The sequence below is a fragment of the Pagrus pagrus genome (genome assembly GCF_965226575.1).
Source record: "Pagrus pagrus genome assembly, chromosome: 5".
Classification (NCBI taxonomy): Eukaryota; Metazoa; Chordata; class Actinopteri; order Spariformes; family Sparidae; genus Pagrus; species Pagrus pagrus.
The window spans coordinates 7,833,551-7,858,020 of record NC_140189.1 but is presented as its reverse complement, the minus strand read 5'-3'; the positions used below and the strand labels follow the sequence as shown (position 1 = coordinate 7,858,020).

The following is a 24,470-nucleotide window of genomic DNA, read 5'->3' as shown; positions in this document are numbered from 1 at the left end:
ATCACTGGGACACTCACCTGGACAGGTACGTGACGGTAGAGCACCCACTATATACCAAGACTGAGGCCGGGTTTGTTCTCTTCGCTGCTCGGCCTCTCTCTCCTGTTTCCTGTCCAAAAACAAGTTAGTTTAAATAAAGAGTATGAATGTACAATTTGTAGCACCAGTTATTAAAATGGACCAACATGTTATTTATTTCTGTCTTCAGACCGACATCACAAGACAGCATGTGTCCCTGAACGCCTCACCTGTGGGTCGATGATGTCATCAGACACGGTGAGGCTGCAGCCTGACAGATGACCAGCGCTGTGTTCACTGTCAGTGGGACTTCACAGAGTTTTAATAATCAGACACTTGTTCTAGTTTAAACAACCTCTGACTTGTTAGTTTGTTGTTTTCTGAAAAATGATCAGGTTTTATCATCATCGTCATCATCTTTCTTTCTTTCTTTCTCCCTCCATCACATCATGACTTCATAAAAGCAACAACAATTATAATAATAATAATAATAATAATAATAAGAGCAGGTGGTGTTCGTCCCTCCTCACCACATGGTGGCAGTCAGATTCTGTCTCTGTGTTTCACAGCTGCATCAAAGTTCACAAAGAAGATTTAACTTTCTTTTCATTGCTTCATGATCAAAATGTTTTGATCGACCTGCTGAGATCATTTCATTTGTTGATTGCTGTCAGGAGATTTTCTACAAATGTAACAAACAAACAACGTTGACAACAGCGTTCAGATTAAAATAACTGTAATGACAGTGTGAGACATTCAAGGAGACTGTCATGTTTCATGTTTCCTTTCCTTCAGTACTTTGTGTCGGTTCTTCATGTAAAGTCAGCAGAGTCTGCACCGACAGAAGCTCTTCTCTCCCACAGAAAACACTGCTCCTGAACGCCTCGTCAGTGACTTTGTGACATCACTACATCACCATGTCATACGTTTGCATTATTTCTATACATAAGAATTGATTTAGCAACAGCTGCTCTGTTGTAATTAGCGGTGCCAGCTGACCAATCAGAGCAGACTGGCTCTTAAAGAGACAGTATGAGACCACTGTGGACTTATAAAGCTGACAATGAGCAGCATGTGTCTCCTTTAAGAGACTTCTTTTCACTACTGGTGGCGCTACAGAGCCTCCTGGATGTAAATGATATAAGTTTAAATTATTATTATTATTATTTTAAATCATCCTTCCAGCTGATTTATGAGGATTGAACAACGTTCACATGTTGGTTCACTGCACAGAGCTTTACATCAGACTGTACGGTGGCCAGTTCAGGACAATTTAAGTTTCATCAGACTCAGCTGGACTTCTCTTTCTTTCTGAAGCTCACAGGCTGTTTCTGCTTTAGAGGTTCTGAAGTGAGCCAGGTCCTGGTGTCGATGTCTCCTCCCTCCCTCCTCTCCTCCCTCCTCGTCTCCTCCCCCTCCCTCCTCTCCTCCCTCCTCCCCCTCCTCTGCTTTATATATCGGTCCGGTCCTGGATCCTGGACGGACCGCGGGGCAGCGGAGAAGAAAGAAGCAGCAGCAGTTGAAGCAGAAGAAGCAGAAGAGGAGTGATCAGCAGCTGGAGGATTCAGACTCTGTGGTTGAAGATGAATGTGTGTGTGCTGGTTCTGGGTCTGGCCCTGGTGCTGACCGTCTGTGTAGCCCGGTCTCCGTACCAGGCGGTCCTGCAGCACAGCCGGATCAGAGGCCGCCAGCAGGGGTGAGTTTTTATCATCCGAACTGAGCCGAACCGGGACCGAGTCTGCAGCGGCTCAGACCGACTTAATTAAACTCTGTATAAGTTTGTGGTCTTTGAGGTTGTTGTTATAATAATCTTATAAGCTTGTATTTCCCTGAAGATTCATTAACGTGATTTTATTCAGATTAATAAAAACTTTATGGGTCAATAATGAACAGAATCAGAATAATGTGATCAGATGTCACACAGCAATAATCTCTGTGAGGTTCCAGTCCACCTTAAAACCTCTCAGAGCAGTGAGATTAAAGGTGGACTCAGCGTTTTAATATAAATAATGTTAAAGATGTTGGAGCAGAAACATGTGAGTGATGTGATCAGATGGAAGTGAAGCTGCTGTGTCCATGATGATCAAATCTTAAAGTTTCTCATCACAGTCGAACACAAAGAAAAACTGTTTGTTCTGCGTCAGTTTAAAATCACTTGCAGTCTTTAAACCTGACAAGAGTTTCTATCAGCAGCTGTTTGAATGTGTGTCAGTTTGTTTTATTCACTTTAATGATGACTGAGGTGTGAAACAGTGAGCGTTGTTGCTCTTTAGTCAATCAAAGCTTTGAACAGCTGAATGTAAATCAACTGATTTGACTTGATCTGAGTTTTTCTGTCTGATCTCTTCTCTTCTCTCCTGCAGACCCAATGTTTGTGCCATGCAGCAGCTGAAAGGCACCGATAAGAAATATTTCACCAACTGCAAACAGTGGTACCACCGCAAGATCTGTGGGAAACCCACGTGAGTCCCTCATACATCACTTGAAATGTTCCTTCTGTTGAAACCTCACAGCTGAATGTTTTCCTCGTTCTGTCTCGGTCAGTCTGAGTCCGTCTCTGGATGTTGACTGCAGTCTGTAGTTTGACTTCAGTCCTGCTGGACGGAGAGTTTGTGTTGGTGGACGGAGGAATGTCCCTCTCCAGAGGTGTCCTCACCTCTTATGTAACCTCCGAGGAGCCTGGCAGAACCATCAGTGTCAGTTTTCCTCCCGACCCAAACTCTGCTGCGAGGCTGAAGGTTCATTTAAAGGACGAGTGCAACAGTTTGAGCTCCATGCTCCGTCTGACGGGTTATATTTCTTTATTCTGCATCATGTTTGTTGATCGTGGCGCCCCCTGTGGACAAAACATGACGAAGGTGAAACAAAGTAGACTTTGTTTCAGTGCCGTGCCGCCAGACGACAGAGCAGCTTCTGTCCTCAGTTCATCCTCAGCACGCTGACATTACATATAGATTTCACTTGATCACTTATACAACCTGGTGACAGGCTTTAAGAATCATTATGATAATTATAATAAGTCAACTTCTCTCTGACGGTCTGTAGACACTGTTTGAGTGAGGAGTTTGTGTTGAGTGTGTTGGTGAGAGCTCGACAGCACCGATGAGCTTCAGTGACGAAAAGAAACTTTATTTAAAAGAACAAACTGCACAGAGCAGCTTTACTGTGCTGGTGAGAAACTGCGACATGAGAGAAACGAAACAAATGTTGACACGACAGAAAACCACTGAAGAAACATCTGAACAAAACATGTTGACACACGATCATCAGAATTATGTGGGAAACATACAAACCAGTGAAGTGTCGACGCTTCATGTTTCTTTATGTTCAGTTTCAAATGTTATCATGTGACATCACTGTGACATCACTGTGACATCACTGTGGTTCTGTGTCCTGATGTCTCGTTAAAGGTGTTTTAGTGGTTTCAGATGTTGAAACACAGTCCTGAACAGTGGTCTCTGGCTTAAGTACTTCTCATCTCCTCTAGAGAAGACAGCCGACCACACTTACCTACCTAGCCTGTTAGCACGCTAACATTAGCTCATCAGCAGCAGAGCTGTGAAAAGTACCAACAGTCATACTCGAGTAAAAGTAAAGATATGGTGTTAATATATTACTTTGGTAAAGGTGAAAGTCACCTATATGAACAGTACTCGAGTAAAAGTCTTAAAAGTATCTATCAAATTATCAGTAAAGTAACTGATCCACATAGTTACATGTATGTACATACTGTATACTGTGAGTGAGCTGATCATCACAATCACTGATAATCAATTAATTTAATAATGAGCTACGCTGGCTCTGATGCAGAATGTAATCTGTAAAGTAACTAGTCAAATAAATCAAATAAATGCAGTGGAGTCGAAGTAACAGGAAATAGAAATACTCCAGTAAAGTACAAGTACCTCAAAATGTTTCTTGAGTACACTACTTGAGAATTATAATTACTTTACAGATAACATGTTTCATTCAGCACAAAAACACAGTGAATACATACATGTAAATAAATGGATCAGTTACTTTTACTCGAGTATGAGGAGTACTTTGTACAGTTGGACTGGTGCTGCAGTGTTTCCTGTTTGTTACTGAAGTAAAGAAGAATCAGATGTTTTCAGTGTGTGAGAAACAAAGAGGCTGCAGTCAGACTGGAAACACACACACACACACACACACACACACACACACACACGTACACACACCACACACACACACACACATTATTAATGAGGCTCTGGCAGCAGTGGACCAGCTGTGTCACAGATCTCACTCTGCATGAGCTGAACAGGATTAAAGCAGTGTGTGTGTGTGTGTGTGTGTGTGTGTGTGTGTGTGTGTGTGTGTGTGTGTGTGTGTGTGTGTGTGTGTGTGTGTGTCAGTAAAATGTTCCTGTTGTAAATGTAATGATCACCTGAGGTTTGTTTGTGTGTTGAGGCTGAATCATGAATCTGTGACTGATCAGAGGGAGAGAGGAGAGAGGAAAGGAGAGAGGAGAGAGGAGAGGAGAGGCGAGGAGATGAGAGGAGAGAGGAGAGGAGGAGGAGAAGAGAGGAGAGGAGGATAGAGGAGAGGAGAAGAGAGGAGAGGAGAGAGGAGGGAGAGTAAAGTACATTTCCTCCACTTGACTGAAGTATTTCTTGATATTTTACTTAAGTAGTTGAGAAAATGTTTTGACTGTTGATCAGTTCACTGATGAAGACAGAAGATGATGTCACTAAATGTTGAACTGTTCCTTTAAGGCATCAAACTAACATCCATATTTTATCTCCTCCATCAAAACAGTCACAGCTGCTTCACTTCCTGTTGCTCTTTACTCCCTCACAGTCCAAACCAGAGCAGAGCTGCTGTCACTTGCTGTGGGATATATTTCCTCAATGACCCAGAGTCACCTGACCTGAGCGTCCAATCAGAGAACAGTCGTGTCAGAATGTTGATGAGTCGTCAGGATTCATGTTGGGTCTCTGAACCTGCTGATGTTAGCAGCAGCTGTCTGTTTCTATCACCAGACTCCCTTTACAAATGTAGTGATTTTAAGAGTTGTTGAGTTAAAACAAACGTTATAACCGTTGTGAAACTCTGTCTCTGACAGATTCTAAGTCATTGTCTCCTTCTTGTAAATTCAGCATTAAATGAAAACCTGAAGTTGTTTGTCTCCTTGTAAAAAGTGTCAGTTTGTGGCAGCATGGCTGTACCAGCCTGTCTGCTTCTGTGTCTAAAGTGCTGAAGTCTTTCCTGCCAACATTTAGCAGCTGTTTGAACACACTGTTTACACTGATTTCACCATTTACACTCAATTTATGAAAGAGGAAACATTTTATTGACAGTAAACATGTCAAATTTTACTAATACACTAAACAGTTACTAATATAGGCTACTTCTTTGTCCCCATGGAGAAAGTCCCCAGACTCCCTTAACAAATGTCTCAATTTAGTGAGTTGTTGAGAAACTTTCAGTTTATTCATGTTAACTGTCACAGACAGTTAGTTTCCATGGAAACTAACTGTTGGTGACAGTGAAAATGATTCATTGTCACCATGGAGACAATTTACTTCTTCTTCTTTACTTCTACTTCTTCGTCCTCTGCTCCTCCGTCACTTCTTCTGTTCTTCTTCTCTCTGATTGTCAGTCTGTGTTGTGTCTTGTCTTCTCTCACTGTGTCTCATCTCGTGTCTTTGTCCTCGTCTCATTAATTGGTTTCTTCTCTTTGGTAAAAACATTAGTGTCAGTCTGTCACTTTCTTCATGTGTGTAGACATAAATAAAACTAATATGAAGATTATAGATATTTTGAAGCTATGCTAGCTTGTGTTGCTACAGTTTAGCGGTGCAGCAGTTTGAGACGGTTACTGAGAACGTATGAAGGATTCATGAAAAGCTGCTGTGACTGGTTGTTCCTGATGGCAGCTCGATTCTGAGGTGGAGATATGATCGATATATTGATGGAGATGTGATCAGTGTGAAGTCATTCAGAAAGTTAGAGCTGATCTGGTTTAGGATGAAAACTGAGGTTTCCTGAGGTTTTATGTGTCAGTGAATGACACAGTTGTGTCCGTGGCCCCTTTTGATTTGTTAAATTCAGCATTTTTTAAATTCACTTCTGTCTTGATGTGTTTCAGGCAACTGTCTGGACTGTAACTGCATTAGTTTGTGTATGTGTCCACGTATTTGAGGTCAGTGTTTGCGTGTGTGTGAAGTGAGCGTGTGGTTGTGAAGGACTCTCAGTGAGGCGACAGGATGTTAAAACGTTCAGTCGAAAAGTTTCTCACAAACAGATTCTTTCATCAGGAAAGTGAAAAAAGAGGAAGTGAGAGTTTCTGTGGAAGTGAAGCTGTGAGAGGACCTGAACGCCCCGACACACACAAATCATTCAGCAGGCACACACACACACACACACACACACACAGTGTCAGTCTGTGGAAACACTCAGCACTTATCTCTGACAGTTTCATTAGATTTACACTCCTGTTTGAAGTCAGAGTCTCTGTCCTCTGTTTGTGTGTCATTGGGTCTCTGTGGAGGGAGTCAGCAGGTCAGAGGTCAGCAGAAGGAAGAATCATAACTCTCAAACTTGTCCTCCCCCTGTCCGTCCTCCCGGTCCGTCCTCCCTGTCTGTCCCCTTTAGACTTCAGACTGTCCACAGCTTGGTCCTCCAGTCCTTTAGTTGTATTGGACTTCCAACTGTAAGAAAGGATTCTTACAGTAGCTAACATGCTAATATTAGCCTCCATCATTACCACCACTGACGTGCTCTTGAGCAAAGCTGTTAACTTGCTGCAGTGGTTTCTCTCTCTCTATCTGTACATTAAGTGTTAGTTCAGACAGAGACCTGAAGAAGTTTGGTGGAAAGTCAAACGATAGAACTCGAGTACTGTACCTAAGTACAGTTCTTAGGTATTTGTACTTTACTTGAGTATTTTCACTTTCTGCTACTACATAATTGTACTCAGATATTGTACTTTTTACTCCATTACATTTATTTGGTATTTGATGACAGTAGCAGCCTGTCCCCCGATGATGGGCCGGATCAGATCATCAGTCGGCTCACGTTCGTTTCTGGAGTCACGCCGTTTCTGTAGTGATTTATAACTTTAGTTACTTTTAAACATTTTGACGAATAAAACAAAATAAAATCAGCGATTAAATGACTATGTATAAATAAAGGTTAAATTAAAACTTTATTGCTCTCCTGTAGAAAATTGACAAACCAAACCAGCAGCTTGTAAAGTCGTTAAAAAGAGCTCCGTGTTGAGCAGCTGCAACATTAAAGTGATGAACACATTAGAAATGAATAATAATGATATTAACCCAATAATAAATATTGAATTAAGTTATTCTGAAGTGGTTTCCATCACGGAGTCTGAACAGACTGTTGAAGCTGCAGGTTTAACGAGGACACTGAGGACAGAAGGACCTGCTGCTTTGATTCATTTTAAACTAAAAGCTTCTCTGCTCTGATTTCTGTATTCAAACTGCAGTTTGTTGTTTGTTGCCACGGTTACGAGCATCCAAACCTTCATTCTGCCCAAAGTGTCGCCGACGAGCCGCAGCCTGAGGTTTGAGTGAGAAACATGAATTTTAAAAATGAAGTAATAATTTCCTGATCTGAGCGCAGCGTGCAGAGTGACAATCAAAGGAACTTGGATCCTGAAGACATTTTAACAACACTGAAGGTGTTCTGGCTCGTGGAGGACCGTTAAGGTTTGGCTCTGTCAGGCTGAAGTTTGGACCCTCCTGCTCCACAGCAACACTGTCTTCTTTCTTCTCTGTATTACTCAGCACATCTGGAAACGTCATTTTGTCTTCCTCAACTTTCTCAGAGACTCTTCTTCGTTTATTTTGGAGCCGTTTCATGTTTGAATCAGAGAAATGTTTCTCAGACCAACTCAAGGATGAATCCAGAGAAAAGCTTTTCTCTCTGACTGAAGTCAAAGACGTATTTCTCTCTGCTGGATGTTTCTGGAAGCTTCCTGTCGAGCGGCTCGACCCCGCCGGCTGAATTACTGCGACCTCGCTCTGTTTGTTTTGTCAGAAGTCCACGGCGGCCATCTTTGTTTATGTGCAGACCAAACGGGAGTCGAGTTTCCATCTGGTTTGATAATCAGTCCAGTGTGTGTGCCAACACACACACACACACACACACACACACACACACACACACACACACACACACACACACACACTCTCTCTCCATCAGTAGCTGATCGCCAGCTGTTTACATTTTACTGCCGCTGTGATACGAGGCTGCAGCAGCTCCGTTAGTTTCTCCTCTTTCTGCCTCCAGATGTTCAGTTTGATTTCATTCAGAGTCGTTTTCACACGTGCACGGCGACCATGAACGTCTCCGGACATCAGCCAGAAGAGCCATATGTCTGAATCAGCTGACCCGGACATCAACTGGACTTTAACTGGACGTTACCCAGCCAGCTCCACAGCACACAGTCCCATTGAGCCGGTGTGTAACAGAGCAGGTGGTCGGATCAAGTGGATCTGTTGATGATAATAAACTTGAACTTTTGGTCTTTCTGATGATGATAAACAGAAATGTGAGCGTCTTATTCATTTGCTGATGGTTTGATTTAAAGTTCAGAGCTGACTGTTGTTCTTGGATGTCGTCGCAGTGAGGCGTCTTTCTGCAGCAGCTGAATTAAGTTTCTCATCCGTCAGGTTTCAGATCTCCACCATCTTCATTCACGTCACATGATTAACATGAAGCTCCTGTCATCCTAAAGTTCAGTGTTCAACACTGATCAATCACAGCTGAACCTAAAATCACTGTGTCACTGAAGAAGTAATCATATTTATTTATATTAACGATGCACCTACAGGAGAAACTCTTCTCTCGCTGCAACCTTTTATTTTGTAGTGACAGGAAGTGGAGACCTGCGGAGGCTCCTGGTGGTTCAGTGTTTTTCCTGGCGGTGGGTGTGGGTCCCCCGTCAGACGTCTGGTCTGGCTTCAGATTCTTCTTCTCTCGGAGGAAATGAGCTTTATGAGCCCAGACGGCTGAGCCACATTTATTATGGAAATCTCTACAGGAAGTCATGAAGGTTGAGCTCGGCCTCCACGCCTCATTACAGCACACATGTGCCGTCAGCCGAGAGCAGCTCCAGACGTTTATTTCTCCAGTGGAGCCGAGAAAGTTCTCCGTGTTTTCACAGCAAACCTGAAGCTGCTGTTCTCAGCTACCAGGACGAGTCAGCTGAGACTGAACATGACTCATAGTGTTTATGGTGAACAAGCTGAATAATATTAGTGTAATGTGTTATTGTGCTCCACTTGTACATTAAACCTGTCAGAAGAAAATACTTGTATTATTTGGTTGGTTGGCTCTAAATCTCTGCTGTCGATTCGTCAGACTGGCGACAGTGGCTAGGCTAACAGTAGCTGTGTCAGCTTAGGGTTGCTTTTAATATTAGCTTTGAGTTCATCATTTGCAAAGATATAACTGTAAAAAGACTTGCCTGTCAGGAGCTTCACTCCTGTCCATACTGTCTGTAGTGAAGTACATTTGTATATTCAACAGGGTGGTGCGGCGCCTGCTGTTAACAAACGGTATCGGACACTTTTCAATGTCGCCGTCACTCATTTGGCTCCTGATTTGATTTAATTTCAGTCTTAAGAAACGTTTATTAGTCAAAATCAAGTTTGTTATCAAAAACTGAAAACATTTTAGTGTCATGGTCGTCGTGCGTTTGTGTTTTTTATGTCGAAGCGTTTTGAGGCTGAGCTGACGCCATCTTTGTTCTTCTGCAACACATCGTATTTCATGTTGATCCATCCAATAGTTCCTCACGGGCAGGTCCCTGATTGGTCTTGCAGAATAGAGGATTGATCGATTGAAAGAAAGCAAATCGCAGACAAGTTTGATAATCAATTAACCGATCAAGCATCGTCTGGTTCCAGCTTGTCTCTGTCGTCTCTGACACCAGATGAAGAGTCTTTGTGTTCTGGACTGTTTGAAGACGTCACTCTGGGCTCTGGGAAACTGTTTCACATTTTATAGACTAAACAATTAACTGATAATGAAAATAACGGTGAGTTGCCGCCCTGCTACAGGAAGAGTTCAGTCAAACAGTGGAGCAGTTCTGATCCAGGTTCAGTTCTGGAGGATCCGGACTCTAAACAACCTTCTCCTCTGGATGATTAAATAACATTTACTGTCATGTTCTGATGTCATGGAAACAGCCGGAGCGACCTGCAGATTCTCACAGCCTGTGATTGTTCACATAACTTTATTAGCATCATTATATAAAGACAGGAATTTATGTGTCTGCCTGCAGCAGAAATATTACAGAGACGTTACGAGCTTCTGAGCTGGAAACAGTTTTATAGACAAACGTGTTGTTTTTTCGTCCTGAGGCTGAAATGTGCAGAACACTTCGCTGTGAAGGAGGCTTCAGAGAGTCGTGTGAGGGGGTCTGAGCTCCGAGCAGCACAGGAGGACAGGAAGGAGGACAGGAAGTGGAGGGTCTGTGTCTGATGAATGTTGTTGTTGTTCCTGCTGCAGGGTGATCACCTACGAGTGCTGTCCTGGTTATGAGAAGATTCCTGGAGAGAAGGGCTGTCCTGCTGGTACGACCTCTGACCTCTGACCTCTGACCTCAGCATCCACAAACACTCTTCACCATTTATTTCAGTCTTAATGTTTCAGTCATGTTAATAAACTCAGACACATCAGGTTGATTATAAATGTGTTGGTGAACGGACGACGTGTCGTTGCAGCGCTGCCTCTGGTGAACATCTACAACACTCTGGGCGTGGTCGGAGCATCCACCACCCAGATGTACTCTGAGCGAGCCAAACTGAGGGAGGAGATCGAAGGTCCGGGAAGCTTCACCTTCTTCGCCCCGAGCAACGAGGCCTGGGCCGCCCTGCCGACCGTCAGTACACACACACACACACACACACACACACACACGCACACTGTCCTGCTGCCACATATACTGAACAAACCATTGTGTTGGTGTTTTTGTTGTTGTTGTTGTTGATGTTGTTGTTGTTGTTGTTGTTGATGATGATGTTGTTGTTGTTATTGTGTTGCAGGAGATCCTGGACGCTCTGGTGAGCAACGTGAACATCGAGCTGCTGAACGCTCTTCACTACCACATGGTGAACCGCCGGCTGACCTCCGAGGAGCTCAGACACGGATCCTCCTTCGCCTCCATGTACCAGGACTTCCACGTGCACATCCACCACTACAGCAACGGGGTCAGTGACACACAATACACACATAGAAACACACACTGTAACACACACTGTAACACACTGAGTGTCACACTGTCATCCAGTCCATGCTGATAATTACTTTGTGTCTGTTGATCAATATGACTATTGATCTCTCTCCTCGCCTCCTCAGATTGTGACGGTGAACTGCGCTCGTCTGATCAAACCTGACCAACACGCCACCAACGGCATCGTGCACGTGGTCGATCGCGTCATCACCGCCGTCTCCAACAACGTCAACACGATCCTCGACATCGACGACGACCTGGAGACGCTGCGTGTGAGAACACGAGTCAGTCAATCCATGAGTGTTACCCGGAGAAGGTGGAGGACACACTGACTTCCTGTGTTTGTGTGTTTCAGATGGCAATGACCGCTGCAGGTCTGACCGGCATGTTGGAGGAGGAGGGTCAGTACACCGTCTTCGCCCCCACCAACGAGGCCTTTGAGAAGATTCCTCAGGAGACCCTGAACAGGATCCTGGGAGACCCCGTGGCTCTGAGAGGTGACCAGCTTGTTTCATTAGTAGTTTTAGATGGACTGTAACGATGCTGAACGTGACTCTGATGTCAGTCCTCCTGTGAACCTCCAGACCTGCTGAACTACCACATCCTGAAGCACATGCAGTGTGCCGAGTCCATCGTGTCGGGGAGTCCGATGGAGACCCTGCAGGGCACCGTGCTGGAGGTCGGCTGTGACGGAGACCAGATGACTCTGAACGGGAAGGCCATCATCACCAAGAAGGACCAGCTGGGAACCAACGGAGTCGTGCACTACATCAATGAGCTGCTCATCCCCGACTCAGGTACTGAGCTGCACTTCATACTACTGATGGTAGAGCTCCATCGCTCATACTGAAGACACTACTGCATGTAATACTGAGAGTACTGCTGTTAAACTACAGAAGTTCTGAAGTACAAACAGTATATCCAGTTACTACTCAGTAGTAGTAGCAGTACTTGCAGTCCATCCACTCAGTGTTTTCTCCTTTCAGCCAAAGTCCTGCTGGAGCTGGCTGAAAGCTCATCTGTGGACATGGCAGCAAAGCTGTTTGTGGAAGCCGGTCTGAGCCCCCACTTGACGGGCTCCGAGGCTCTGACCATGCTGGCTCCTCTGGACGACGCCTTTAAAGGTAATTGACCTCTGACCTCAGGAGCTCAGTCAGATTTTAACTGATACCAGATGAACTGTTGTATTTACTTGAGCGTTTCTCTAACAGGAAGTCTGACCATGACACCCGACATGAGGAAGCTGATGACCAATCACATCATTAAGGAGCAGCTGTCCTCCAAGTCTCTGTATCACGGTCAGGAGCTGGAGACGCTGGGAGGACTCAAACTCAGAGTCTTTGTCTACAGAAACGTGAGAGCTTTGAAATATTTCTTCTCATTGGCTCCTGGTACAGATTCAGATTTACATCACTTTTGATTAACCAATCAGCATCTGGCTGCTGAGGGTGAAGGTGTGGTTCAGATAATCTCAGAGGATCACTGATCAGCTGGTGTGTTGATCAGGCTGGATCCTGTTGTTGGCTAATTGTTGTGGTTTCATGTTTTCATGTTTCAGTTTGAACCAGTTTCATGTTTATGACGACAAACATGACAAAAAACACATTGATCGACTGTCACATCAAATGTGTTTTGTTCTTCTGCTGTGACTTCAGACTGTTTCCACATTATAAAGTCTGACTCCTGAGGTCTTCTGAACAACGCAACAGATCAGCTTATGGGTTGAATATTTCTGAGCCTGCCTGAATGTGTCGCCTGTTGCTGGGCGGACTGGGCAGATCGTCTGTCTTCACTGGCCCTGAATATTGTCTGTTCATCTCCAGAGATGACCTCACCAGGTCACTGAGTTTATGGCTGCTTTTCATTAATAACTTTAACAAATGTTTGATTCAAGCCCACTGAACAGAATCAGTTCTTCAAGAACACAGAGCAACATTAGGTTTTATATTTTTACTTAATGATGCACAAAACATCAAACTTTAATAAAAAGATCTTTCAAAATGTGGTGACTGCACATCCCATGCTGCCGCCTCATTACTGTGACCACATGTGGTCATGATGTCATCCAGAGCAGGTTGTGCTGATGTGAATCAGAGCCGCCTGCAGAGACGAAACCAGAAAAACCAGAGAGGTTTTCCATGTAGGAGCCACGAGGACGAGGCCAAGGCCCCACGCTGAGGCTGGGGACCATCAACACTGTGGTCCTCAGGTGTCAACGCAACTTCAGACAGACACGTTGATGTTGCTCCACTTGATTCTGGTACAGTTGATGTTGCTTCACTGGACTCTGGTTGTACAGTTGATGTTGCTCCACTGGATTCTGGCTGTACAGTTGATGTTGCTCCACTGGACTCTGGTTGTACAGTTGATGTTGCTCCACTGGACTCTGGTTGTACAGTTGATGTTGCTCCACTGGATTCTGGTACAGTTGATGTTGCTCCACTGGACTCTGGTTGTACAGTTGATGTTGCTCCACTGGATTCTGGTACAGTTGATGTTGCTTCACTGGACTCTGGTTGTACAGTTGATGTTGCTCCACTGGATTCTGGCTGTACAGTTGATGTTGCTCCACTGGACTCTGGTTGTACAGTTGATGTTGCTCCACTGGATTCTGGTTGTACAGTTGATGTTGCTCCTTGATTCCAGATGTTGGTTTGTTGCAACCTTTGTTTTCTTTCTGTTTTTAAAACGATCATTGTCGATCAGAAACCTTTGAGTTCAGTAAATGATGTGAAATATTCGCTGAGTGGAAGTTCTTCCTGTTGCCTCGGTAACACAACACATGTGTTAATACATGTACCTAACGGTGTTATTGATCATGTGGTGATCAGTCTGTGGTTTCGGGTTGTCTCTGGTGGTCTCCACAGTGGCTCCACATGTTTCAGGTCCTGGACTCGTGGGTGGCTCACATGTCTGCTCAGTAATGAACTCTGCAGACCACAAGAAGTTTCCTGCTTCCCATGACTGCTAAATCTTTCCAGACACCGTCTGTAGGTGTGTGTGTGTGTGTGTGTGTGTGTGTGTGTGTGTGTTTTAACAAAATGGCTGCCATCCAAGACATGATGTAGTCCAGAGACCCACGGGCTGCATCATCACAAAGCCGGTCACAGTGGAGGAGGACTGACGCAGCAGCTCAGTCCACCACCCAAACATGATGGACTCAGCTGCTGCGTCAGTCCTCCTCCACTGTGACCGGCTTCACCTGTGTCCTCTCAGGTGTTCACTCATTTCTCCGTGTGTTTGTAGAACCTGTGCATCGAGAACGCCTGCATCGCCGCCCATGATAAGACTGGACGCTACGCCACCATGTTCACTGTGGACAAAGTCCTCACTCCACCGATGGGAACCGTCATGGACGTTCTGAAGGCGGACGACCGCTTCAGGTGAGGACGTCATGTTTATCTGTTCACCGACACTGTCTGTACACAGGTGTAATGTGAAGAATGTTCACCTGACAGACTAACTGGTCCAGAGACCCACGGGCCAGTACACACCAACACACACATGAGTCAGAACTTTGTGTCTCTGCTCAGGAGATTTAAGAAAAAAAACCTCAGAGTTCAGCTCCTGTTGGTTGAACCAGACAGAGAGGGAGCAGACTCCTCCCCTTTTTCCTCTTCCTCCTCCTCCTCCTCCTCCTCTCTTGGATAATAAAGCTCCAGGCTGTAATTTACTCTTGTAATTATGACTCATGGAGGAAGTGGTTCTGTCTGTTCTTTATTTCTCAAAACCCTTAAAGTCTCCTTAATCTTCCTTAATGTATTAAAGCAGCAGAGTTTATGAACTACAGGAGCGCTAACCACCAAACTGATGTTGGCACTTTGTCTGTGGTGGAGAAATCAGTTTACAGCTTCATTTACAGAACAAGTTCTGACCCAGTTTAGTCTGAAGTCTACGACGACTATCATGTCTGTCAGCAGCGTCACAGCTTCAAACCACACTGACAAGTGTTAGCATGTTAGCCTGCCAGAGAAGCTAACATTGATGGTTAGTCTGTTGGAAAAGCTAGCACAGATGCTAGACTGTTGCAGAAGCTAACACAGATGTTAGCCTGTTGGAGATGCTAACATTGTTATTGGCCTGTCAGAGATGCTAACACATGGAGACACCCTCTTCCTCTTTGTTTCAGTCTCCTGGTTGGTGCCATCCAGACAGCAGGGATGACGGAGCTGTTGAACCAGCAGGGGGCACTGACCTTCTTCGCTCCCACCAACGACGCCTTCAACGCCATGACACCGTCCGAACTCAACAGACTGATGCGTGAGTATAAAACAGAAGATTAGATATGGAGAATGGCAGCATGGCTAACACTGATGTTAGCCTGTTGGAGAAGCTAATGTTTATGTTAGCCTGTTGTTGATGCTAATATTGGTGTTAGCCTGTTAGAGAAGCTAATGTTGACGTTAGCCTGTTGGAGAAGTTGACACAATCGTCCTAACAGCTCCATCAGTCCAGAGACGGAGGTAAAGGATCATTCAGTGCGGGTATTTTATTTTGAAGGGTGGTTCCAGGCGGCCATGTTGGTGTGAAGGTGATATTCAGCTGCAGAAGGAAACAGAGACAGAAGTTTGATGGTGTCCTTCAGTCCTCTGCTCCTTGTTTGGTCCGATCGTTCAGAATCATTTTGTTTATGTGACTCACGGCCAAATCATTTCCCTCCTCTCAGCACGGTGCCTTAATGGCCTTTATATAAACTGTCTCTGCTGCAGCAGCCTAATAAAGACATGCAGAGACACGGGTACAGGGTGGAGGGACGGAGGGGACACATGAGACGACCACAGCAGGACTCACAACTTCATGTTATTGACTCTTAATGTCCAATATTGAAAAAACCTTTCTTCTGTCATTCATCGGATTTGATTGATGAATCATTTCATGATGTTTTTCCACTTGATGATGTTTTACTGCCGTATCGTCCATCTCCCAGGTAACCCTCAGGAGCTGTCAGGTGTGCTCAGGTATCACCTGGGCGAGGGCATGTTGGTCAGCGGAGGAGTCGGCTCTCACACCAGAGTCAAACCTCTGCAGGGAGAGAAGCTCGAGCTTGGCGTGGTCGGTCCTCTCTCCTCACCTGTTGTTCAGTAACTTTATTTAAACTGATCAGTCAGGAGTGTTGACAGCCGTCCTCTCTGTGTTCCAGCGTAACTCCACCGTGTACGTCAACAAGATCCCGGTGGCCGATGCAGACCTGATGGCGACTAACGGAGTCGTCCACGCTGTCAACAACGTCATCAAACCTCTGCGTGAGTCGAACTTCTCTTTATGTTTAGAGCTTATTGTAGGACATGTTCACAGCTGAGGACAGAACTACCAATAGGAGATGGTCAGGGTTCAGTGATGCTGTTTGTGTCTCTGCAGCTCCGAAGGTGGACAGAGAACAGGCCGACGGACCTGCAGCGCCATTCAGATCAGCTGCTGCCTCCAGGGTGAGAACACACACTGATCAACCACACACTCATCAACCACACACTCATCAGCAGCTGTCACAGCTTTAAGTCCAGACCGTGATTCAGACTCTGACCGGACACCTTAAAGGAACTTGGGGCAGGATCAAGAAATAAGACTCAATAGTGACACGGCGGCCTTTGCGGCCGTTAGGGTAACTGCAGCCATCAGCCAAGCCGGCGCGGGAGCGCGCATGAACTCTTCACAGCAGTGCAGTTGATGTCTTATCCCCTACACACACGAAGCAGCCGGGAAGCCGGCTCGCTGTGTGTAGCGACACACAAGCGCGGTGATTTACCGTTACGGTTGATGCAGTCTGAAAGGCACAAGCGAAAGCAAAGACGGCATATTGGGTGACAGAAATATTGTCTCTGATACGGGATTGCTGTGTGTTAGCGGCTAATGTTGCTACACAGACACAAACAAACCGTTAGCCTGTGGCTACATCCAGCTGCTAACGTCACCTCCCTGATAACAGGTTGGGCTTTCTGTCCCATATATAAAGGGACATATTTCTAACTATTCGGTTTCAGACTAAAGGTTAGTGGAAAATGCGCAGTCTGTAACTATTCAGTGTTACACAGCGGTGGACTAAGTTACATGTTTGCAGCTAACACTACTTTGCAAGTTAGGTCACTCCGAGTCCTCGGTGATCTTATATGATTTTCAAATCAAGCTCTAAACATGACCTGTAATGTTTTATTACCTGGTTACTAGAACATGAGCCGTGCATCTGTTTTCAGTCCCGAATCAAGTTGAAGCTGCCTCCATGAGCCGAACGCGTATCCGATGTTTATTCGAGTGCCAGCCCTGCTTTGGTCATAATGTCGTTTCGACTCACGACAAGCCGCTGATAAAACCTTCGTTTTCTTCTTAGTATTACTTTTTAGTGGACTTTGTGTGGTGGTGGGTCGTTTGCTGGCCGTAGCAGAATCCATTACTACCCAAACACTAGTATGGGTCCACCACGCTTGTCTTTTTTCCCGTATCCGAGGACGCGCATTCAGCGTCATCGGACATCACGTCCGCAAGACTGCGCGGGAAATTTGGACCACGAATTGCACACAGCCTGTTCAAGGCAATGGAGAGATACGTCGGTGGGCTCATTCTTTTTGGTTTTGAACGCGTCATCACCCATTAGCATTAACAAACTTAAAATGCATGTTTATTTTTTCACAATTTCTCCCCCAAGTTCCTTTAAAGTAGCTATCAGTCGTACACATGGAACAAGATGGCCCTTAGCTGCTGGAACTCCAAGAGACAAAATATATATGCTAGTCAGCTAACACAAATGTTAGCCCGTCAGAGAAGCTATCACTGATGTTAGCCTGTTGGAGAAGCTGACACTGATGTTAGCCTGTTGGAGAAGCTAACACTGATGTTAGCCTGTTAGAGAAGCTAACACTGATGTTACCCCGTTAGAAAAGCTAACACTGATGTTAGCCCTTAGAGAAGCTAACACAGATGTTGTTGGAGACGTTGTGAGCAGCATGTAGGAGCTGGTTTCCGTCTGTTCAGAAAGAAGATTTGTCTAGTTTTGGACTAGTTAGCCTACTTAGCTAGCCTTTTGTCCGTGAGTAGATGCAGCCTCCTTCTGTTTGGTGATACAGAAAGGCGATAGTTCCCATATTTTGTATTACATTTCTGAGTGGTTCTGATGGATTTGCCCTTCTCTCTGTCTTACAGGCCGACGCCAAGAGCTTCAGGAACGGTGAGTTTCTGTTCATGAAGCATGAAGAATCAAACCTGATCTGTCTCTGAGCTTCCTGATGATATGATATGTTTTGTGTGTGTTTTTCTCAGATGATCTCTTCCAGAAGGTGGTCAGGAGTCGCTCCAGCAGGACGATGAACAAGAGTCAGTAGAGGTGCAGAAGAGACGAGACGAGACGAGACGAGACGAGACGAGACGAGACGAGAGCTGAGGAACCAAGAACACAACGAGTTCTCGACACAAAGATCAAACCGGAAAAATCCCTCTGAGATCCTCCAGCGCTGCCGCTCGTCCTGTTTCTGGACTCATCAATAAAAACCTGAACACGCTTCAGCCGAGCACAATCCAACAAAGCACACCAACACCTTCACTGGAGGTTGTTGAAAGGCATTCTGGGAAATGTAGGAAACCACTAAGTGAAGGAGACGAGGCCGATCAGATCAGTAAGTGTTTGTGAGACAGCGTGAGAGGATCTGAGGGGGATTTTTCTTCTTCGTCAGTTTGTGGAGAGAAGAAGATGAAATATGGTTTGTTCATGTTTTATTTTTGTTTTCTGTGTACTGTAAAAACAACAACAACTAGTTTTGACCAAAAGTCACTTTTTGAAAGTTTGAATGTTCACGTGTGAAACTTTTGTAAAGTTTATGTTGTGTACTCTGTGTGTTGTTGTTGTCCTGTAGCATGTGGGCAGGTCTGAGCTCAAACAAACAAACAAACAAACAAAGTGACCTGATGGATTCTTGAGGTTTTTTTAGGAATTTTTTTCTTCGTGTTTTTGTAAAATAAAGCTGAAAAATGGGCTCTGAAAAGTGTCGAGTAACTGAAGCTCAGTGTGTGTGTGTGTGTGTGTGTGTGTGACTGTGTGTGTGTGTGTGTGTGTGTGAATGTGTGTGTGTGTGTTCCTAAATAAAAGCCTGTTCAGAGGCCTCTGGGTTCAGGCCGGGTTCACGTCTGTCTCGGCTGGTTTGTAAAAGGCTGCAGAGCGTCGACGCGTCACAGCCGTCACGCCGACTTAAATCATCCGTAATCTGCACTTTCCCTCGCCGCCGCTGAAGGAGGATCAGAGTTATGAAATATTAATGTGGTCCAGGTGAGGTCAACAGCAGCCGGGTCCAACAGAAACAGAGGTTCTTTTTACAGGGTCTAATGTGAAGCAGTGAACGCCTCACAGAGGGAACCTTCAGTCCTCTGGAGGGAGGAAGAACGCATACACACACACACACACACACTCACACACACACACACTGTTCTTTGTCTTTAACTGAACACAAACAGAACTTGAAGCTTCAATTTCTACTTTGAACTTTCTCGACCACAACGTCAAAAAACAGTTTCTTCAACTGGAACATAAATTAAAACCAAGAAGAAGAAGAAGGAGAAGCAGAGTGACAGCAGCAGATAGAGGACAGAGATCGTGTGCAGCTGGTTTTATATGTGAAGTTTCTTCATGTTTCTGTATGAATCTATAAAACATGTCAACATGTTAAAGACTCAACAGTTCAAACAGACTCTGACCTGCTGCCACATCACAATGACACATGAATGCTTCAGTAATAATAATAATAATAATAATAATAATAATAATTCAACATTAGAAACAGGATGTCATCACTTTAAATACTTGAGGAACATCAGGAAGTACTTTGAATACAGGACTTTTCCTTGTAATCGAGTATTTCTACTGTTTTCTTTAAAGGGTCTGATGAATCTGATTCTGAGCCGAAACCTTCGAGAGTCTGAACTCTGATGGTATCTTCATCTCAGATCAACATGTTCACTTTATTAAATCAACTCGTTCTTATGTTATTACAGTGAGATTTCCTGTCAGTCGTCCGTCACCCTCAAACCTTTTTCTGGGTCTGATGTTGGTTTTGTTCTCCTGCAGCAGTTCGACACCTTCAGTTAATGTGAAACAGGTTTCAGCTGCAGGTCTGCGGCTTCTGTTGGTCCTCCAGTGTTTGTGTAGAGAAGAAGAGTGACAGCTGCTGCTGACCCCAACCCACAGCTGAGGAAACACAGAGGAACTCAACACAAATACTCATTTCTATGTAATGCTCAAGTAAAGTACAAATATTTGATAATGATACTGAGGCACAGTATTTTCATAAATGAAAACAGTTTTAATCACCATGTTTATAATGACGTCACACTGCAGAAAACCACATTCATTTCTGTGTACAAATACTCCTGCATCGATGTTTGAGCTACTTTATAAACAGTGTGTTTAGTCCAGAGGTTCCTCAGCTGCGGGCCGGGCCCTGCACAGAGTCACCACATGAACCTGAGCCGTGGTCAGACTGATTTAAAATCAGGTTTAAAGTTTAAACGACTCAGGAGCCATGACACACACTGATTTAATGTACATGAGCCTGAGCAGCAGTAGTGTGAAGACACACAACGTGCAAATCATTCAGGTCAGTTACTCACACAGTGTTAATAAACAACATATAAATTATAAATATTAACAACTGCATGAGAAGAAGCTTCTGCTCAGTCCAGTGAGGTCAGAGCGCCCCCTGCTGCTCAGAGGAACTCATCACAAACACCTGAGAAACTCTGGATTAAAAATCAAAACTGCTGTGGTTAAACCTCAGTTTAAATGTTTGTGATCAGAACCAGGACAACAAAACTGTTCAGAATAAAATCTAAATGTGTACATTTCAAATTAAACTATAAAATAAAAAGAAGATTAAAAGATGTTTCTACAGCCTTAAAATTTTAGAGCTTTTAGAGTGATGACGTCCTCAAATATTTGACTTCAGCATAAAAATGAACAAACTCAAGAACAAAGAAGGACGTAATAAAACTGCTGGCTTTTAATGGGAGTTATAAACATTATAAAAATATAAATTATATAAATATAGATGCTTTTGATGAAGATTTTCATCCTTTCAGACGAGAAAGAATAGTTAAATAAAACAGCGCCCCCCAGTGACAGAACAGCAAAAAATAAATAAAACAAACATAGAAAAAAGGAGCAAAAAACAGCCAACGTGTTCGATTATTATAAAAATAATTCTTATTTAGTTAAATTGCGCCCAAAACATATTATTTATATAACATGAAACAAGCTGCAGCTCCATGTTCAGTCACGCGCTCACATGTTGTTGCTCCTCGCGCCCCGCAGAGGGCGCTGCAGGCGCAGCTTCCGGTTTCCTGTGTGTCACATTTATTTCTGTCCGTCGAACAACAGCAGCAGCAGCAGCGACACATGTGAGCGGAGCTGCGGAGGAGTCGCGATGTTTTCTGCTGTAAAAGAGAAAGTCGGGGAGGTTTTGTTACCGGGAGATGAATTCTGCTCTGAGGCCGACGACACCATCTCTCTGACGGATCACGTTAAACCGGAGAAGGTGGTGTGTGGTCCGGGTCTGAGGCGGAGCGGAGACCGGCTGCTGGTGTGTAAAAGCGGCGTCCTCCGACACAAACAGCCCAACATGTTCTGGATCGACTCACAGCAGAGGAGGGTGAGACTTTAACGTCCTGTTCACACCGACACGAACGAGCCGTTTACTGTGAGTCTGCGTCCAGCAGCAGCTTCTACAACAGGCAGGATCCCATTTAGAAAAGTCGCAATTTAAAGGTTTTCTCGTCAGCAGACCTCAAACGCGTCATACGACAAGACTTTCAGACTGAATCAGATCATTAAGCTCCAGCTGTGATTACGGCTGTAACATGATGTCACCAGGCTGTGCGTGGTGCTCTCAGAGTTAAACTGAATGAATCAGGTCCACTGTCATGTCGTCCCTCCGTCCGCTGAAGACCGCCGGGCTTTACTGCAGCGAGCAGCGTGACTCGGTTCTGAAAAGATCAGATTATTTAGTAATACAGTACCGCTCAGTGAACCAGACACACCCCGAATTATTCACAAGACCAAATCCGTTCATGAGAACTTTAGTTTTGGTTCTGAAAGTTAAAGTTCTAACAACCGGATTCAGTCAAATTTAAAAAAGGTGTATTTTTAAGCGGAGATCAGCAGATCCAGGTAGAAGACTAAAGTAAAGTCAATCTAACAGTGAAGATTTTTGTAAAGTGAGGACATTTCGTCAGAAGAGTACATGTGTTGGAGCAGTGCATGCTGGGAGCTGAGTCTGTCTCTGTGTCCTCAGTATGTCCCCGCTAAAGGAGAGACCATCATCGGCATCGTGACGGTCAAATCAGGAGACGTCTTCAAGGTGGACTTTGGAGGAAGTGAGCAGGCGTCTCTGTCCTACCTGGCGTTTGAGGGAGCGACCAAGAGGAACCGGCCCAACGTCCAGGTGAGACTCTGAGGACACGGACAGGTCCAGGTGAGACACAGACAGGCCCAGGTGAGATCCAGAGGACACAGGCAGGTTCAGGTGAGACACCAAGGACACAAACAGGTCCAGGTGAAACACAGACAGGTCCAGATGAGACTCTGAGGACACAGACGGGTCCAGATGAGACTCTGAGGACACAGACGGGTCCAGGTGAGACACAGACAGGTCCAGGTTAGAATCTGAGGACACAGACAGGTCCAGGTGAGACACAGACAGGTCCAGGTTAGAATCTGAGGACACGGACAGGTCCAGGTGAGACACAGGCAGGTCCAGGTGTGTGACCCCTCTCTCCCCGTGTGTTACCTGTGCAGGTGGGGGACCTGGTGTTCGCTCAGTTCGTCATAGCCAATAAGGACATGGAGCCGGAGCTGGTGTGTGTGGACAGTTCTGGACGGGCCAATGGGATGGGAGTGTTTGGAGGAGGCGGCCTGCTGTTCAGCGTCTCTCTGGGGTTGGTCCGCAGGTACGAGCTGCCTCAGGTGTTTGTGTGTGAGTGAGCAGGTGTGAATGTCCCTGTCCTCAGACTGTGTGTCCCCCTGTCCAGGTTGCTGTCCCCCCACAGTGACGTCCTGTCGGACCTGCAGCAGCTGTTCCCCTGCGAGCTGGTTCTGGGGATGAACGGTCGTCTGTGGGTCAAGTCCTCCAGCGTCCAGCAGACACTCGTCATCGCAAACCTGCTGCAGAGCTGCGACACCATGACGGCACCGCAGAGACAGCAGCTGTTCAGGAGGGTGGCACAGGGGGCGCTGTAGACCGGGTCGGACCACAAGGACACCTGCTGGTCCACCTGAAGCAGTTCTCAGGGGCTCTGGTTCTGGGTTTTTGGTGCAGAACTGATTTAGTTTGTTGGAGTTTAAAGGACCATTGCACAGTTTTTTCCATCCCAGCTGAATCATCAGTCGTGTTTGTCGGTGCCGTCTGCAGCTGCAGTCTGAACGTGGATCAGACAGATCCTACAGAGTTCTGACCCGGAGAACAAAACGTTCTCGGACCTTTTGGACGGGTCAAAATGTGTTTTTGTGAAACTAAAGTATGAACAACAAACAGTTTATTGTTCCAGTCGTATTTCTGAATTCTGTCCTCGGCTGCTCGTGACAAAAGAGACAAAAGTCCAGAAGACGTCCAGAGGAGCTTCAGATGTTTTTATCTTTTCAATAAAATTCTGAGTAGAACTGGTTCCAGTTTGAATCCAGCATGAATTTTTAAATTATTTTTATAACAGTGAATTTTAGTTTTAAAAATTAAAATGAACTAAAATGATCAACAGAAAGTGAAGAAATGAGACGTGTTGACGTCTCTACAGAGATATCTCGTGAAGTTAGCATGCTAAGCAGCTAGCCTCGGCCGGTCCTGGCTCATAAAACCAATGAGCTTCCAGTCTGGACCTCTTACTGCACGGCTAACTGAGCTAACTAGCAGACGGCAGCTACAGTTAGCAGCAAATAGCGGTTACTGTGGGATACGCTGCCCCCTGTTGGTTTGAAGGATGAATTCAACTGATGACTCGTTCTTTAATTTTCCACTTCTACCAGTAAAAAGAAGGAAACATCACTGATGATGATGATGTCAGTGCAGTCTGTACTCAGAGATCCTCACTGACAGACGCTCCACTCTGTGAAGAAATCTCTGCATGTTTAAAATCTCAGCTGAACCTGATTAACTTACTCAGTGTGGTGCAGCAGTACGGAGGCCCAGAGGGGTCAAAGAGAAGATACATTGATACGATCTCAATTTTAAAACTGCTTTTATGAGATTATTATTATCATTAT

The 24,470-nt window shown here is 45.0% G+C and overlaps 2 protein-coding genes across 2 annotated transcripts; both read left to right on the top strand.

Moving 5' to 3' along the window:
* Positions 1–1,485: 1,485 nt before the first annotated feature.
* Positions 1,486–19,202, top strand: tgfbi (transforming growth factor, beta-induced). Its single transcript, XM_084353955.1, has 17 exons — positions 1,486–1,714; positions 2,382–2,480; positions 10,522–10,586; positions 10,737–10,894; positions 11,058–11,222; positions 11,371–11,517; positions 11,601–11,742; positions 11,830–12,042; positions 12,232–12,369; positions 12,457–12,599; positions 14,492–14,628; positions 15,375–15,505; positions 16,173–16,297; positions 16,386–16,488; positions 16,604–16,671; positions 18,377–18,401; positions 18,494–19,202. Exons 1-17 carry the CDS (start codon positions 1,602–1,604, stop codon positions 18,553–18,555), a joined length of 2,034 nt encoding a protein of 677 aa, XP_084210081.1. The 5' UTR covers positions 1,486–1,601; the 3' UTR covers positions 18,556–19,202.
* A 2,334-nt stretch (positions 19,203–21,536) lies between these two features.
* Positions 21,537–23,878, top strand: LOC311257934 (exosome complex component RRP40-like). Its single transcript, XM_084353911.1, has 4 exons — positions 21,537–21,867; positions 22,510–22,659; positions 23,013–23,164; positions 23,246–23,878. Exons 1-4 carry the CDS (start codon positions 21,643–21,645, stop codon positions 23,451–23,453), a joined length of 735 nt encoding a protein of 244 aa, XP_084210037.1. The 5' UTR covers positions 21,537–21,642; the 3' UTR covers positions 23,454–23,878.
* Positions 23,879–24,470: the final 592 nt, after the last annotated feature.